Source organism: Vigna umbellata, chromosome 6 (assembly GCF_029865625.1).
Source record: "Vigna umbellata cultivar VRB3 chromosome 6, Vumbellata_1.0, whole genome shotgun sequence".
NCBI classification, from domain to species: domain Eukaryota; kingdom Viridiplantae; phylum Streptophyta; class Magnoliopsida; order Fabales; family Fabaceae; genus Vigna; species Vigna umbellata.
Window position 1 is genome coordinate 26,303,230 of NC_142170.1, and position 19,236 is coordinate 26,322,465.

The window sequence follows — 19,236 nt, forward strand, 5'->3', positions numbered from 1 at the left end:
AGGTATGAAACTTATTTCTTATTTTGGTAATAATAGTAGGTATATTTATTTATTGAATTCATGTTTGTTTATATATGTCTAAATATTTATTTAATAAAGTTGTCTCAAAAAAATTAAAAAATAAAAGGAATATGATATTATAAAAAAGTATTAAAAAAATACATATTTTTCTATAATAAAAGTTATAATTACATAAATTGTAAAATATATTACCAAATAAACTAAAGATATACTTAATAAAAAATTGAAATTGAGAATATATATATATATATATATATATATATATATATATATATATATATATATATATATATATATTATAAATTGAGATATTTTAGCTAACTTATTGAGTATTGTTTAGATTTATAGTCACTGTTAGTTAATTTTTTAAGTTTTTTTTACATTAATTACTCTTGACTGTTAAAATTTTTTTCACAAATCATTATTGGTCATTCTTGACTGTTGAAAATGTTTATGTTTGTTGAGCAAATTTGACTCTTTTTATTACTTTCGTTATTTGAAAAACTTGTTAAAGATTTAATTTGATTGACGAAAATATTAGATGTCTCCAACAATAAAAAATAAGTATATATATTTTCGTTTTATACAAGTTTAGTTCATTTCTATATGTTTATTATCTAAGTACATTTGTGTTACGTTAAACGAAAACAAAAACGCATGATATTATATTATTTATAAAATGAAATACTTTTATCTTATGATCTATTGTTAAGATATTTTAGACAAAGCATAATATGCTAAAAACAATCATGTTTTTATGCTATTGTTTTTAGCACTTTATCAAATCTACAATGACCTTTACTGTAATAGAATAAGTGATACATATTTATTTTGTTCCATTTTAAATTGATAAAGTATGTTTAGTTTATTAGATAACTTAAAAAATTATTATATATTATATCACTATTAATAAACATAGAGAAAAAAAAACATTAAATTCCGTTTAAAATGTCATAGTTTCTATATTATGTCTTATATTAAACAGAAGAGAAAAAAATACGTAATACGTGGATATATGATAAGATATCTTTAATACAAGTATGATACCATTTATGGTATTCAGAATTTCCTGAAATACACAAACATATCTTTAGATATACATCATTCATTATTTATAGTGGGGTATACGTTAGACGTATTACACTATGATTTTAATTTTAACGCACAACGTCACGTTGATTTCAGAATACTAGTTTTCATCACTCACGGATTTATCTCTTGAAAATTGATCATACGAAATTATCTTAGAGCAACATTTAACAGTGTCGATTGGGTACATGTTAAAGAAAAATAAAATTAACGATTAATAAAGTAGAATTGAAAATAAATAATATAAATAGGCCAAGAAATTAAAAGTAAATTTTATAAAATGAATAAAAAAAGTACTAGAGAGAAGAAAACGCACGCGGCAACCTAACACCGCACGTGGATCTGGATAATTATGAAATGAATTTATAATTTTTGGCTCCAAAATCTAGGTGAGAGGATATTTATGCTCATATCACAACCGTATTTTATAAAAGCAGAATTAGGGTACTCCATGTGCTATGTTCTGTTATAATGATGGGCCCACGCGCAAATAAAGCCCACAACCCAAATGCCCAACCGCTTCATCAGATTGCATTCTTTTACTCTTGTTTCTTCGTACCAAACCAAAACAACTACCATAAAAAAATGTTCATGGCAATACGTGGCATTTGCAGAAACATTCCACGTCAGAACATACATACATTACATACATAGATATAAATACAAAATCCAAGTTCAAAGTTGTATGCAATCTCACTCTCACTCTCTCACATGATCATAGTAAGTAACTATGGCCTCCTCACCTACCACTCTACATTGAAAGGAGTCAACTCATTCAGGGTACCCTTTACAAGGGCATAGCTTGTCCTAATCCAAGAACTAGAACTACAATTACAATTACAATTACAAATCCTTATAAGCAAAAACGGGGGTGCAATTAATGGTGGAAGCATCCGAAAAAGGAGGATTAGTGATTCGAGAGACGAATTGGTAAAGCAGTGCATTAATTGTCTCAGCCATGCCGAATGCCCATGAAGTAATTAAAGTCATGATGTTGGACCTTTAGTTGCTTCAACCATGAATCTGCCACGCTCAACAGTGAGACCAGTCTTTCTTGGTCCCTACCACAATTCCCTGAGACCCACAAATTCCCTTGCATCTTATACGTGGCCAAACCAAATGCTGCCAGCGATATTCCTTCACCTTCTTTTCTCTTCTCTTTCCCTCCTCCGGTATCATCATCCACATCCATATCTATCACACATCATCAGTAAAACTTCCACTCAGTGCATATTCTCTTTCCAAAGTTTTATTCTTTTTTTGTTTTTCGTCTCAATTTTCAAAAGGGTGTCAGGCATGAATAAGAGATCAATGATAACTATACCTTGGAACGAAGATGACAGTGTGTGGTATGTGAGGAAGCATGTTGAGAGATCTTTAATTGTTCTTCCCATTGGAATATGATATATGGGGTACCTGAAAACAGTACCGATTAACTTAATAAATGCCTAAAAACTCCATCACAATGCCGAGAATTAAGGATACACCTTTAATTTATTTAACCGACCATGAGAATCATATAAGATTATACACCATGTTAAGAATATTAATTACCATGCAATTGCCATCCAACTTGCTGGGGAAAGGTCTACACTTCTCAGTGACATCAACCCTGGGTATCTTTCTGCTAACCCAGTGATCTGAAAACCATAAAAAATATTTGGTCGCCATCAGATTTGGGTCCACCGAACGTGATTAAAATATGGATCCGAATTCATCTTAATCACATGTACACATGTAAAAACACGTATTCTGAAGGTATCACAGACCAGAATCTCCGTGATTTGTTACGTTACATTACAACAATCACTTGTACTTTCTAATTTTGAAGCCTTAACATTGTTGATGTAGAGATAATTTTGCAGGTATATTCAACAAAAGGGCAACGTAAAAACAGAATTTTGATTCTTTAAGGACTTGTTTTGAACCCACAGTTTCTGGAAGTCTCGTGTTGATGTGAAGATAAGTTAATCAATCGAAGGACTAAATTATGGATTTTTATTTTTTTAATATCGATCGGAAGAATCCAAGCACAGAAAAGTGAAAACAGCATCCGGCAGAAGGTTTTGGAAGAAGAACATATGCTGAAGAAGCATCAAAAGAAGAATGATAATAATTTAATTAGGTTGAAGAAGGGAGGTGGGGGGTTCCACAGGAGAAAGAGATGGCAGAGACTAGACATGAAAGTGCTATGTGATTATTATGAGCAGAGAAAAATTGAGTTCTACGGATTCACATTGATAAGTCAAAAGTCACAGTTAACCTTTTAGGGATGCCCTATGACTAGAGATTTTTAGTGATTACAACACACCTTTCTAAAAAAGAACATTCCCTATTTCCTCCTTATGCCTAATCTGTTGGTTCTCATTTCATCAAGAACACCAAAATCAGAATCCAGATATATATGAAGTGAAATGCTGTTCGGCACATCAGAAAACAGAAATAAGAAAGCAATGAAAAATATGCAAAAGTCAGAAATGGCCAACAAGAACAAAACAACGCACCTTATCCATTAGAGGGACTCTCCCATATGGAGTTGATCTTTCAAAATACTGAAAGTAAAGATTACCCAATCGATCATTCATGTGCCACAAAGAATCATGCTCAGATCCTCCCTCCTCTGATGAAGTTCCATCCCATCTCCATAGCTTATCACACTCACTCTCTTCACTGTACGAATCGCTGTACGAATCCCTTGTCTCACACTCACCTGACTCTGTCTCTTCCCTGAAAAAAACAAACACCCAATTCAAATCTATCCACCACGCTCCTCTTCAACCAAAGATTTATGATATTGCCACAACCAATCATCAAGCCTAGAACCAACCACAGCATAATTCACAGAAATCACTTCAAACCGGAACATCCTAAAACTTAGACCACGACAACATTCACATGAACACACCAAATATTCTCGTATTTTTAAACCACTCTCTAGAAGAACATCAGAGTATTTTCGTTAGCTTTTACTTGTATATCATATCTACGATTCAAAACTCATTACAGTTAAATCTCGTGTTCTGTAAAAAGCAAATTCAGAGCCTCCCTGTTAATATTTGGTCTGACAATTAATCACACTCAAGAGTTAAAACTACTTCTGAATATGGATTATGCAGAAATCAAATTCAAGTTCTTCCCACAACATTTACATGTATTATTTCCAATTGAGTCACATTCGTTCAGTACCATTTGGAGATATAATATGCTTATTTGGGACATCAATGAAAAAACCCTCGAACTTTGATTTCATCAAAAGTCCAAAAATTGAACAACCCCACAACATGGGTATCTTGATTATCTTCATGTGCACACATGTATGACATACCTGAAAGTGCTGCTGGTGAATATTTGAATTGCAGAAAGGTAAGGAACATAGTACTGAACAAGTGTCTCCTCATTGGACAAGGAAATGGGAACTCCAGCTCCGTAAGCACTCCATTCGTCGAACCGATTCCAGAGATCGCCCAAAGTGAAGTACTCAACCGCTTCTCTCTCCCACGGGTGCCACAAACGGTTAAGGTTTCGAATCTCGTGCTGTCGGAAAAAAAAACAAAAACTCAAGATCAGAGACAACCCACGATCACAACGAGGGAACCCAAAACAGAATGAAACCACCACAAAACAAAATCTAACAAAATACAGACAACAACACATGAAAGTAACACCTTGGGAAGAAACTGAGACGGAACAATAGGTGTCGTACGGCGGAGGAAGCAGTCGAGGTTAGACTTGGATTGCATTGACCCTTTATCGAAAATCATGGTGTCAGAGAGAAAAGAGACGAAGGAGATTCAGCAACTTCTCTCACAATGAGAACAAAGACAAGGGGAAACCAAAGTTGGGAATTTTTTAACTTTGAGCTCAATGAGAGAAAAGAAAGAGAATTGGAATCCCAACAGCTAAGAGTCAAAGTCTTGTTTTTTTTTGGCGTTAGAACACCGAATTTTTGCCCGCAAAAATCTCAATCTAGCTGTCTTTTTAATCTGCTTTAACAATTTCCCTGTTTTAACGAGGAGTGACTTGGCCAATAGAAACGTTTCCAATTCAGCACAAAGTTACGTAAACAAACAATCGCAACTCTTTCTCTCTTTCGTAGTTTGATAAACCAAGTCTTGAAGAAAACTCAAGGCAAGCCTTCTTTGTTGGACATTTAAGGAAAGACAACAAGCTGACGCTTTAACCTTAAACCAAGAAGGCCAAGAACAGCAACACAAAGACACGCTAGATTGAAAGAAACGAAACTGAGGTAATATTTTCTTATTTTAAGGGGAAAAAAAAGTCTTGAAGAGAAACCCGTGTTTGTTTTGTCTGAGAAGAAGTGAAAAGGTGGAAGAAAGAAAAGTGAACAGAAAGAAGGAGTCAGAGGTATGGGAAGAGGATGGAGGAAGGTAGAAAAAAAACACAGAAAGAAAATGGTTTGGTTCAGAAATATCCAAAGAAACAGAAGCAAAGAAGAAGGGACTTGGTTTGGTTTCTAGAAAGTGCGAATTTATGATGAAATGTGAAGAACTGGAAATGTAGAATAGATATATATGAGCATTTTCCTTTACCGCGTCACACACACAAACACCAAATCTGTAACATTTCTCAAATTCATGCTTCTTTCTCTCTTTGTCTCAGAGTATATACTCAGCTTTTTCTTTCTCATTTTCTAGGTAATCATGTATTATCAAGAATTCGTCTGCTAATTATCTTTAATTCCAAAGATGAATGCACAATTAATTTTCACCGTGACATTTTAGATTAATTATTCGGAATTAATTACCTTTTTAAAAGAGAAGACAGGCAATTTTAAAGATTATTTTTTTTGTCATATGAAACGACTTTAATTAATTATTTTCATGAAAACAAACTGCAAGTAATAGATAGCCGTATGTTTTGTTAGAAAAAAAATATATATTTGTGGCATAAAAACGAGAAAATGGCATGTCTGACACAATTTTTTTGAGTTTAAAAAAATAGAAGTATGACCACGCATAATAAAAAATTGTGAGTGCGCGAACAAACAAAAGAAAAGTGTCAAAATTGACCAGGACTTGATAAATAAAAGTGAGAGATTTGCTATGCACAACTAGACAAAATATCTTAAAATCTACCAAGTTTAATGTTACTTTCTTTTTCTCAATTCTGGTTTATAATCAAAACTTGTTGGTTTTCGGGTTTAAGGGGATTTTAGAAAAAAAAAATATAATTGGCTGTTTTTCTAATAAACTCATGCTATTTGAAGGTTTATATCATATGGCCAGCATCAAAATAAATTTAAAATTATTATGAAAAATTTTATTAAAACTTTTATTATAATAGATTATATTTTCTTATGAAAATAAAACTAATTTTATAATAATCTATTATAACAGAAATTCGTAGTTCCTATACAGGAGATCTTATATCAATTATGGAAAAGACGAGTTAAAGTATATAAGTGAGTCCAAATTTTATTTTATAATAAAATTTTGTAAGGTTGAGTTAGGTTTAAAGTTTACTTTTTAACATGGTACTAAAATCATGAATGTGAAGGAGTGTGTTAGAAGTCTCACGTTAACTAGGTCAATTTACATATAAGTAATATAAGTGGGTGCAAACCTCATTTTATAAGTTGATTTTATGGAGTTTTGTTAGGCTTAAAATCTACATTTTAACAAGTAATACTGAAGAGAAAGAAAATAAATATAAAGAAGAATCATAATAAAATTGTAGTTGTATTTGAAAAGTCACTTTAGTAGTTTATAATTAAATTATTTTGACATATTTATAAGTTAATTTGGTCCAAATTTATTTCTCGTTGACTCTAATCCAAGTTAGTTTCACCTCTTAATGTTGAGGACATAGAGAAGTAGAAAGAAATAATTTAAGAGATATAGGATCGTTGTGAGAGTGAAGATTAAAAATTATATAAGGACAATCAAAAGTCAAACTTACGTTGGTCAATCAAAATCAAAAGTCAAACTTACGTTAATCAATCGAAAGCCTAGTTTTGTGAAGGCTAAGAAACGAAAGCTCATAACACCCAAAACCCCATGGAATGGTGTCAGTGAAGGAAAAAATTGTCTTCCAAAGCTACTTGGGAGTTTTCTCATACTTTCCAGACCTCCTGGTTGTAAACTAGGGAGGATTATATTCCATATGGGCATTGTAAGTGAAGGACAATTTTACAAAGTACTTCTTTATGAGATAGATGTCATATATTAGGCATGTAACTCTTTAGAAGCGAACTATGTTTCATTGTCAAACGTTGATCGAAGCAAAACATAAATCAAGAATAATTATCGACAAAATCAAGAAAAGGAAAACAACAATTTTTCTGAAAACTTAATAGATGTTGACTGCTCAAGTCATGTGGACTTCTAAATCCCTAAAAATAGTTATAAGATAGTTATTTTTAATTTAATCAAGTTTAAATTCAAATATTGTAATCCTTCGAGAAATGGTTAGAAAATATAAATAGGTTTATTTTATATTAAATTGTGGAACAATTCATTCATTCTAAATAAAAAAAATTGATAGTCCATTATTTTTTATTGTTATAATTTGGGTGAATGCTTTCATTTATTTATATTATAAGTTTTTTTATTTTCTTTAGTAATTTATTTTCTACAATATACTTTAGTATTCTTGCTATTTTAAGGATCCATAAACATAGTATAAATAACATGTTGCATGAAGTAAATTAATTACGTTCAATAATTATTGCTTTTACTACCATATGACGCACTTGAATGACTTGAGTGTTTGAGTGTCTAGTGTAGGCACACACCCTATTTAACTTGGAGAAAATAAATACCTAGACATTTCAATTTAATAGTGTGAAGTTAGAGCTCCGAGTGCTTGAAGCTTGAGTCTTTGTAGGATAAATTTAACTCTATAAAAACATTTGTCATCCATAATGGGAGTGGTATATATTTTATGAAGAAGAAGGTTATATGGTGTCTACAAGAAACAAAATGGTTGGAGTAAAAGAAGTTGGACCATCTTCGACTGACATAGCCACTATGCTAGAGGCATAAATGAAAATGCAATAGGAGTTTGCAAAATTCAAAAAAAAGAAGTGTTGAGGAGATGGATGCCCTCAACCAAGAGAATGAAAAGTTGAGAAGGAAGGTGGATGTTGTCAACAAAAGAAAGGAGAAGGAGAATTCAGAAAACATGATTTCTATGCAAAAGATCGCACAAAAGACCAAGGAGGGAAGCAACAATATAATAATACCCAAATGTGAGGCACAATGAGCACCTTGTTTGTGATGGGAGGAAGTCGGCGTCATCCTTTCATAGACGGCATGATGGAGGTTCCCCTCCCAAGTGATTGGAAGTCCCTTATTATAGATTGGTATGATGGTAACATTGATGAGCATGTGGACGTCTATGTTACACAGGTAAGCCTATATATAACAGATGACTCAATCATGTGCAGAGTTTTCCAAACTCTAAGGGAGCGACATTGAACTATTTCACCCGCCTATTGCCTTTTTCCAAATACTTGTTTGTTATATTGGCTTCGCACTTTGAAATAAAGTTTGCCATAAGTCACCCTCATTACCTCACCTCTTTGACTATTGTGAATATAAGATGAAAGAAGGGATAATCTTTACATGCTTTCATGGAATGGTTTGGCAAGTTCACCCTTAACATCAAGAATTTCAATCATGAGTTAGTTTTGCATCATAAGGTCACAACACTGAGGCCTAAACCTTTTTCGATGATTTGTGCATGATGCCAACTGCCAGCCTAAACAAGTTGAGGCAAAGAGCTACAAAGTTTATACAGTTAAAAGAACTAAGGGAGTTTAGAAACAAGATGAGGTATGTATGGTCACCATTTTTTTAGTTAAAAGAACTAATGGTGAACGTGCCATTTTTTTAGTTGTCTCCACTATTAATAAGGTATGTATGGTCACCATTTTTTCCACTAGGATAAATGTTTCATCATAGTTTATTCCCTCTCTTTGATGATGTCTTAATATAACAAGTCTCACTTTTCAACACTTTATGCTCCCATTTGAATGTTGTTTTATTTTATATACCCACTTACTTTCGAGAAATTTCTTTCTAGATAGTAGTTTATGCAAAACCCATGTTTTATTCTTTTTGAAGGCTTGTATCTCATCGGCTATTACAACACACCAACTAGAATCTTTTATGGCTTTTTTAAAATTCTTAAAGTCTTTCCCAACTATCAAATCTGCAACATAATTTCGATGTCTAGCAAAAAATCATTCATTACTTACAAAGTAAGTAATAGTATAAGGAGTACCTAAGGCATGTTGTTAAGCATATGAACTTTTCGAGAACTTTACTTTTGTAATGACATGACTGATAAAATTCTTATACATTGTGAATGGAATTTTGTTTTTCATCCATCTTCCCATTTTTGTCACCATATTTTCTTCTTGCACTAGCATAACATCATCAGTTTCAACCACACCACTCGTACTTACTCCTTCATTAACTATCACAGTAGTTTCATGGTAGTCTCCACACAACCTCTTTTGAAGTTGAGATTGATCTTCACCTTGCAAGGCCATAGACGCACCCTCCATTGAATCATAATTCTCCCTCCAATAATATCAATCGTATACTCAAAATCTTAATTAATTTGAGGAGTATAAAGAGTGTTGTCCTATGATTCGACAAAAGAAAACTCATGTACATAAAATTTCACATCTTTAGAGACAAAGTATTCATGGCATTCCAAATCATACAATTTCCATAAGGATACCCCACAAATATACACTTTTGACTTCTACTTTCAAATTTATCCCCCTCATGATGTTTACAATGCATATAGCATAAGGAATAAAAAACTTTCATGTTATCAAAATTAGGTAGTTTACCAGATAATTTTTCATAAGATGTAAAATAATTATGCACATTAAACGGTGCATGATTAATTAAATTTCATGTCACTAACACACATTCATCCCAAAATTGCATTAGTAAATGACGGTTGAATTTGATAGCACGTGCCACATTTATTGTATGTTGATGTTTTCCTTCCACTTTCCCATCTTTTGGAGTACCAACACAAGATGTCTCAAATTCAGTCTTATTCTTTAAAGAAAAGTCATGCAAACAATTAAACCCAGTGTTGTTGTCACTTGATACTTTCTTTATTTTCATATCATATTGTTTGTCAACAAGGATAACAAAGTTCATAAACACAAACATAACTTCACTTTTACTACATAACAAATAAACTCAAACTATGCGTGAATAATCATCAACAATAGTTAAGTATTATCATGTCCCACAAGATAAAGGAGTGCAATAAGGTCCAAATAAGTCACAATGAACTAATTTAAAAAAATTACATACGATATGCTTACTTAGTTAAAAAAAGTTCCTTTATTGTTTAACTCGAGGACAAAAGTCATAGATTATATTATCCTCACTTAGTAGGAAAAAATTCCTTTATTGTTTAACTCGAGGACAAAAGTCATAGATTCTATTAGGTTTAATACTCTCTTTGGTCCCTATTTTCATTGGATAATGTCAATTCAGTCTCCATTTTTAAAAGTGTTTGGAATATGTCCACAGTTAGTAAAATTTGTGTCTAATTTGTTCCTTCCGTTAAATATAATCAAACGGAGTTAGTGTGTTGATGATCTAGCACCAGTTATTGGCAACGTGTCAATATATTGTTTTGTGTGTGCTGACGTGTAACTAACTTACAGAAGATATGGTGTTTTATTAAGATAGGGTCCAAATTTTGAATCAACCATAGTCCAACCTTGACGGAGCCATCGCGACACCCATTGGCCGCACCCATCAGCTACCCATTGCCGCAAACTTCCATCACCACTGTCAACCAGAACCTAAAAACGTGAGAATTAGAAAACCTTAATGTAGGAACCCTAACACCAAAATGAGAAAGCAAGGACAGGAAAACCCTATAATCCAAATTGAAAACAAAATTCCCAACTCTTTCAATTGCAACATCAGAAAAATCAAGAACAAAACTTTAAAGGAAATTTTCCAAACAAAGAAACCCTAAAATCAAACCCCCAAATTACAAGATCAAAATCCTCAACCTTGTGCCGCCATCCTGCAGAGAATAATAGAACCACAAGAACAACCCCAAATTGCAAACTAGAAACGACGATATGCATCCTCAATATCGCGATGCATCCCCACACAAGCCTTGTTGTCGTAGAAACACTTGAGAACGAAGACCACCACAACACGAAACGTTGGTCCTCTCTTCACGACAACGCCATTAAATAGGGACTCTGGCACCACGAATATGTCAGGAATCGAGCCATCACAGAGGCGTCGCTGTTGTAAGACTCACTGCTTTGTGAGAAAGGAGCTCGCATCCTAGCCACCTGAACTTACATCCCCAACGTACAAAAAACCCCACCCAGAACCAAGAAAGAGAAGAGAAATGAAGCCTTCCCACCTTGCGGCACGAACCAAAACGAGAACAAAAGAAAAAGAGATCATCGTCTCCCTCCTACAAAACGAAGTAGAAACCGAGTGAAGAGAAGATGAAGGTGGGTGCTCGTGCTCCCCTAATCTGCTTCTCGTGTGAGACGAAGAGCCTTAGGATTGACTTTTGTCCGAGAGAAAGAATGAACAAAGAAAGGAGAAGAACCCAAAACTGGGTTTGGCCGTGAAGGAAGAGAACCAAAAATCTACCGTACGATCTATACAAGATCTGTGTGTTCGCAATGTAGGTGAAGTGCGACAACTACTCTATCTTCTCTCGCACAATTCCAATTGCTCTAATCTCGGATAAATCAAATCAACCCTAAATCACATTTTCCCGAAATTAAAAAACCCTATCTTAATAAAACACCATATTTTCTTTATGTCAGTTACACGTCAGCACACACAAAACAATATATTGACACGTTGCCAATAACTGGTGCTAGATCATCAACGTATTAACTCTGTTTGGTTATACTTAACGGAAGGGACAAATTAGACGCAAATTTTACTAACTGTGGACATATTCCAAATACTTTTAAAAATAGGGACTTAATTGCCATTATCCAACGAAAGTAGGGACCAAAGAGGATATTAAACCATTATATTATTTTTCCTTTACTAAATTGAGTCACATGGGGGATGAATTTTAACACCTTGTTTGGCGGGTGACCCAAATATCTGTTATAGATCAATTGATGAATCCTTGTCAAACGTTAATGCATGCACCATTGGAATACCCAAAAAAAAGTCTATTAGTGTTCACCTGCTCTAATCTTCTGATCTTGTATTACATACAATGTATGATTATAATTGAACTATACAATTGGAGACATCAATTAATTGTGATACATATATTAAAAAATACATGTATCAAGCTGCAAAACCACCATCCAAAATAATTATGCCCTCCTTTGTAATTGTGGTATATATCCCATTTGATAATCATACTAGTATGAAACCTTTTTCATATTTATCATACAAGATAAATTTATTGTCACATGATGAAGCTCTCATATCAATAATCTAAGAAATGTCATTTTTATCGTGAAAATTATCCTTGATTTTAGAAATATTCAAAATATCAAGTTTCTATCACTATATTGAAGTGATATGGAATATTTATGTTAACTCATGTGAATTTAATAGAACATGCATCGCAACTTCTTATGATTTTGAAAATAAATAAATAATTTTCTCAAAAAAAATTCATAGTTGTTGTAACATCCCATTTTTAATAGTAAAATACTACTAAAATGAATATTACATACATGATAATGGAACTACTATAAGAAAAAAAACGTACAAAAGACAAAATCTACACCTATAGAATCATCTGACTTCCCAACTGTTTCACGCTCACCTCTCGCTGGAGCAACTGTAAAGAATGTCTCCCTAAGCTCACACCATTAAGGTGATTATCGCAAAAGAGAAAACATACACAAAGACAAACAACACAAAAGCAAGGGTAAGTTAGATACAAGACAAATCTTATCACCTTTATAACATAGCATACATAAATCATTTATATCACATACATCAACCCAAACATCTTAATATGCAAAGACCTAGACTGACTATCCAGATATTGTATGAAATGTCGAGTTACATAGATTCCTGCACTTGTGGCGGCCTCTACTGTTCTGCAAAGCTCTTGCCAAAGGGGTTTCCCCCTACCACACACAAGGTTAGTCCTCAAACGCCCTTTTGTCAAATGGAGAAAGGTCCTTCAGGCTCGAACCTCCTACTATTCTCATGACATGACTCATCACTATCTACTTGACATTGACCAAGCTTAACTTTGACTATTCATACTATCAATACCTGAAACCACCACCAAGTAGTTCCTCCTTGGAACTCATTTTCACAACTTTGAAACCATTGATATCACTTCATCTTTACATTGAATCTATTGAAACCATACCCGTACCAATACACTTTTCTCATTGAATACCAACATATAACATCATTAATCATGCATTAATATACCATAAACAATCTAGTAAGTTATTAAAAAGTACTTAAATCACAAACATAAAAGTACACAGAGTGGCTGATGTGCGAGTAAAGTGTAATTGCATTCATATCTTACTTTAGGCCATTTGCATACATAATTGCATTATCTTTGTTTCAGATCATACATTTGGGTTTTGTATTTTTCTTGTAGATTGTGTTTATAAGTGTTAAAATTACAAGTTGGGAAGAATTGATGTCCAAGATGCAGAGTTAAAACCAGAAAGTTCCACAACCTAGCTATGAACGTTTTCACAATCTGCGGATTTGTCTCGAGAGAAACAAATTGAAAACCAACAAGTTCAACAACTGAGTTGTGGCTTTTTTCATAACTTGTGGATTTACTTTAGAAAGTGTAAAATTGAAAACAGAGAAGAGCACAAGCAAATTGTGGATTTTTCCATGAGTAGTGGAATTTTTCAGAATAGTTACTAACCTCTCATAGATACACTTTAAATCTAAACTTGGACATTTTCCCCACACATTCTAATGTTCCTTAAGACCTCTTATGCATTGAGCAACATTGAAAAACACTTTCCTAACTCAAATTAGCTATCTCAACCTCACTTAACAATTTAACACCAATCAAAATTCATTTTATACCTTTCAACATCAATTCTCTGCAACTAACAGCTTACACAAGTCTTAATAGAATTAATGACAGCCCCCAAAACCTCACATTATGTGTAGACCTTCTAAATCAAAATACCACTAGTGAAAACCCCTAAAATTAACCAAAAACTATACATGACACCTCCAAAAGAAGGCCAACTAGTTCTACAACAGAATATTATTGTCATAACACTCAAACAAATCTTAATCAACCTTTAGACCCCGGTCAAAACACAATTTAACCAAAATAACCCTTCCCTTAACTTTTCACCTATCAAAATCCCCTTTCTAGCCTAAAAACTACCTATATCTTCTACTAAATACAAAACAAAACTTATGAATTTAGTATCTTGACAACTCATATTTCATCCAATTTAGTATCTCAATTCATCACATACAACATTTACATCATAAATCACACTTCACCTCATCATTTATCAATTTTCACATCAATACACAACATATACAAACAACTAAACATACTAAATTTCTCAATCCCAAACAATTTCACAATTCAATCAATAATTCACCATACAAACATTAATTAGAACTCGTCTATCAAACACATCAAGTAAACCTAGCTTCCCTTACCTTACACCGATGATACAAAGCTCTAAGAACGCCCCGATTACTTCTTGCACAAGAAATTTCTAGAAACACCTACAAATCACCAAATGGAAAAAGGAAAAAGTCCTTAGGACCTTAGATTTACCAAGAATCTCAAAGAACAACACAAGACACACATGCAATGGAAACTTCCATGCATTGACTCGATTAAAGAGCGAAGAGAAAAAAAGAAGCTGAAACTTGTTCTATTGTAGAAACTGATCAGATACGAATGTAGACCTCAACGCCGTGGTCGATTAGACACCTCATGATCAGAAAAGAGATGACTCAAATGTTAGAACTCTTAGAGAGAAGGTAGAAAATTCTAAAAGTGTATTTTTTAGAGAAATGATACGTTTTAAAATAATTAAACTCGTTTATAACAAAACTATTTATAAATAAACTATTTAATATTAAAATAACTGAATTTCACTATTTTTAAACTATCACCCACTTCTAAAATATGCATAATAAATTTTAAAAGAAAGAAAATCATTAATCTTTAAACCATCAATATACATAAATATTTATTATAAGTTTCCTGTACCTAAAATAAGACAATATTATATTAATTAAAAATGTACATCAAATAATATCTATCAATGGATAATATAATAAAATAAATAATTATAATAAGAATATCTCAATATGAATCTTACTCCCTCATAATTTTTCGTGGTTGTGGTTTGGAATTGAAGGTTGCATCTAAGACCACAATGAATGGGTGTTACCTTTGCGCTCTACTCAGATCGAGGTGAATAAATCCAATTTCTCCTCTTTTCCATCACTATACATCAATAAATAAAATCAAACTACTTTCATCCACCCTATTTCATCATCAACAATAAATAAGTAAATACTAAAAACTAAATACTAGTGTAATATTAAAAAAAAAGCACCACATACTTGACTTAAAATAATCACCGTAGTCATTATTAAGTCACAGCCTCTATCCCATATCCTTTTTTCACTCACAATACTACAAAAACTCAATTCATTATTTTTATTTTTTGCCGTTCTTTAATCTATTTATTTATATAAAACTCAAACTAAATAATATTTATTTTTTATTTTTACATTCAAGAAAAGTGAGTTATCTATTAGGTTTGTTTATTTTTATATATGCTTATATATTATTATATCTTAGTTTTCTGCTATTATAATTATTTTTTCTCTATATTAGTAATATACCTGAGAGAATTATATTATACTGAAATTCAGCTAAAAAGTCTACACGTTGCTACCTCTCTTGGCGACACCTAATGAATAAGGGCCCCGCAATTAATCCGCAGGTACTTCTCTTCCCATATCAATTCAACCACGTGTTCACTCTTCGATTTCCGTGACACTTAATTTTCTAACATAAAAAATGAAAAATTTAAGTTTTAGTTGTTAATAACACATTTTTATCATCTTTAACTTATTCTTCTTCACTAAAAATGTAGTTGCAATAATATCGAAAGATTTAGTTAAAAGTGCGTAATTATATTACCTAATTTTGTCACATTCCACGTATCCAAACACATACTTATCACATTCATTGAGGAATTAAAGGTGGAAAAGAGATATAGAACATAAAACAATAATACATGTGTTGAATGATAAAAGAGAAAAATTAGAATCAAAATAAGACAAAATAAGGGGTGCGTATTTAATTTTGTTTTCTTTGCTAAAACTTTAGCTATTGCCATATATAATAAACTCCAGTCGTTAAAACATGTTAATCTATATTGTTCGGAAAAAAAAACTTTTAATATTTTTATTTAACCGTTACATTTTAAATGTAAAATATTTTCCTAAAAAATTATATCAGACAATTTTTGTGACGAAATATATTTCAATATGAACAGCCCTTGTTAATTTTAGAAAAAATTTATTATTCGTTTATTTTTTTAGGGTTAAATATGTTTTTAATCTCTAAACTATCAAGTGAATTTGTTTTTAGTCCATCTTTAAGGTACATTTTGATCCTTCTTCTTAAGGAAACCATAATTTTTCGTCCTCCAAAACTAACAGCGTTAAAAAGAATGTGAGGTGGCTAACGGTGATGTGCCAGGTTATTTTTTTTTCTTCTTTTTTGACGTTGTCCCTCCCTCTTCCTCCATATCTTTCCTTTCACGCCCAGCTTATCTCCCTCCTTCTTCCACTCTTCTTCACGGCCAGCTTCTCACCCTCCTTCTTCCGCTCTTCTCGCCACGTCGCCGTATCACAAAACTCTTCTCAAAGATCACAAAACTCTTCCATCCATCCGCCCATTTGGCCTTAGCTCCGAAGCGACAACGCCTTCCGATCATCCGTCTGGGAGAGATCGGTGACCAACACGCTGCCTTTCATGGCCACGACTCGCATACGCGCCGCCCGAGCATGCCGCCATGGAGCTGGCAGACTCCGGAGGAATCTTCAAGAACTTCGAAGGCGCGCTCCATCACAAATCTCGCGAACGGCGGTGAAGAGTTCGGAAGCACCAACAACCATAGGGGAGAGGCGAAGCGAGGAGGACCAACGACGAAGCGATTGAGATCAAATTGTGTTATTTTGCATTTCTCGTCTTCAAGAGGGAAATGCTTCCCAGAAATTATAGATCTTAATTGTGGTTTATGCTTATGTATCTTCAATCTGGATTGAGCTGATAAACTCTATATATATTTCATCTTTCCCATAATTTCATTTTTTTCGTATCAGGAGACATGCAAGTAAATTTTGGCTTAACCCCCAATTGTTGATCTCTAAGCTCCCTTAACTGCATCTAGTACTTTGCTTTGAGCCATCTTAGCTCTTGCCTAATTTCATTTTCACAATCCAACATAACACAATTTATTGCAGGGTTTGAATGAGGCCTTTTGGTATTAATTTAGAATGAGGCCTTTTGGTATTTAGATCACTTTCTTCATCCATATTAACAACTTTTCCTTCCTCCTTGATGTTCAATGGGTTTGATGCCTCATGAGTTTGGTCACAATGTATGTCTTTTAACTCTTCATGGCATAACTCTGGTTCATCTCTCTGGGCCCAAATATTTGTATAATGAATGCCATCGGAATGGCTTGATGCATCCCGTGCAGCTTCAGTATCACTACTTGCAGACCCTTCAACTTAGTACGTTATCTCCTTAAATCGATCATGATTTGCAGCACATCTATTCTTAGAACAATGAAGAAATTGAAGATTCTTACCACATGGATTATTTGATGATACATAATCAACCACGTAACCGTTTGCAGCACAATTGAGGCAAACACCTGCACTTGAACATTCTGAATTTTCCTCTATTCTGGCTCCTGTTCTCCACTTGGGAACTAGTGCTGCAATTTCATTGTCTATCATATTTGCCAAATTGATACTGAACTACTTTTGAGTCAAATCCAATTTTCTTTTTTAAGTCAAATCCAATTTTCTTTTTTAAGTCAAATCCAATTTTCTTTTGCGATACGGCGATGGATGGAAGAGTGGAAGAAGGAGGGAGAGAAGTTGGGCGTGAAGAAGCAAGGAAAGAGATGGAGGAAGAGGGAGGGAGAGTAGCAGTCTCAATGTCAGAAAAAAAAATGACTTGTCACACCGCCGTTAGCCACCTCACCTTCTTTTTAACATTGTTAGTTTTGGAGGACCAAAAATTAAGGTTTCCTTAAGGAGGAGGACTAAAATGTACCTTACTTTGAAAGATAGACTAAAAACAAATTCGCTTGATAGTTTAGGACTAAAACATATTTAACTCATTTTTTAACCATATATTGGTCTCTTAATTTTTTTATCTTAATTAAGTTTTTATTTTTGAAAACTTCAAACAATTAAATTCTTTTCATTAACATTAACACAATTAAATAAAATACCACTAGTTTGTAATTTTTTCTTTAAATATTTTTTAAATTATCCTTTTTTGCCTTTCATTTTATTAAAAAAATAAAAATAAAAATAAAAATAATTAAAAAAATATTTAAAAAATTAAAAAACCACCTATACACAATATTTATTTAAGAGTGTTAATACTCTATTAACGAAAATAGAAAAGACATAATTGTTTTAATTTTTCAAAAAATAGATATTAGATAAAAAAATTAAGACGATTTGTGACTTAAATTAAACAGAAAAAACTAAAATATTAAACCTAGAAAAAACAATAATATTATTAAATAGAAAAAACTTTGAACAAGAAGACATACAAAAGTAACTAAAATAATAATTTATTTACTAATATATTATAATAGTTTTTTAAATGTTTACTGTATAAAATATTTATGAAATAGAATGAAACATAAAATTTACGTTATTAACATAATATAATTTTTTAAAATCTTATAATAAATTTATTGGTAATCGTGTCTTTAGCTATTAAATTTTGTTTAATCTTCTATCTAAGATGTGCAGTTCTCTGCATAGATTAATGTTAAAAATATCAACTTTGAGTTAACTTAAGAAAAATATTTTTGTAAAGTTAAATTAATTCTTTTCTAAGAGTATGAAATGCACTAGTTTGATA

The 19,236-nt window shown here is 32.6% G+C and overlaps 1 protein-coding gene across 1 annotated transcript; it reads right to left on the minus strand.

Annotated features, from left to right (window-relative positions):
* Positions 1-1,736: 1,736 nt before the first annotated feature.
* Positions 1,737-5,672, minus strand: LOC124830763 (uncharacterized). Its single transcript, XM_047304569.2, has 6 exons — positions 4,776-5,672; positions 4,436-4,644; positions 3,615-3,837; positions 2,665-2,750; positions 2,435-2,526; positions 1,737-2,304 (listed from the first exon to the last, which is right to left on the minus strand). The coding sequence occupies exons 1-6, from the start codon at positions 4,869-4,871 to the stop codon at positions 2,063-2,065; spliced, it is 948 nt and encodes a 315-aa protein (XP_047160525.1). The 5' UTR covers positions 4,872-5,672; the 3' UTR covers positions 1,737-2,062.
* Positions 5,673-19,236: the final 13,564 nt, after the last annotated feature.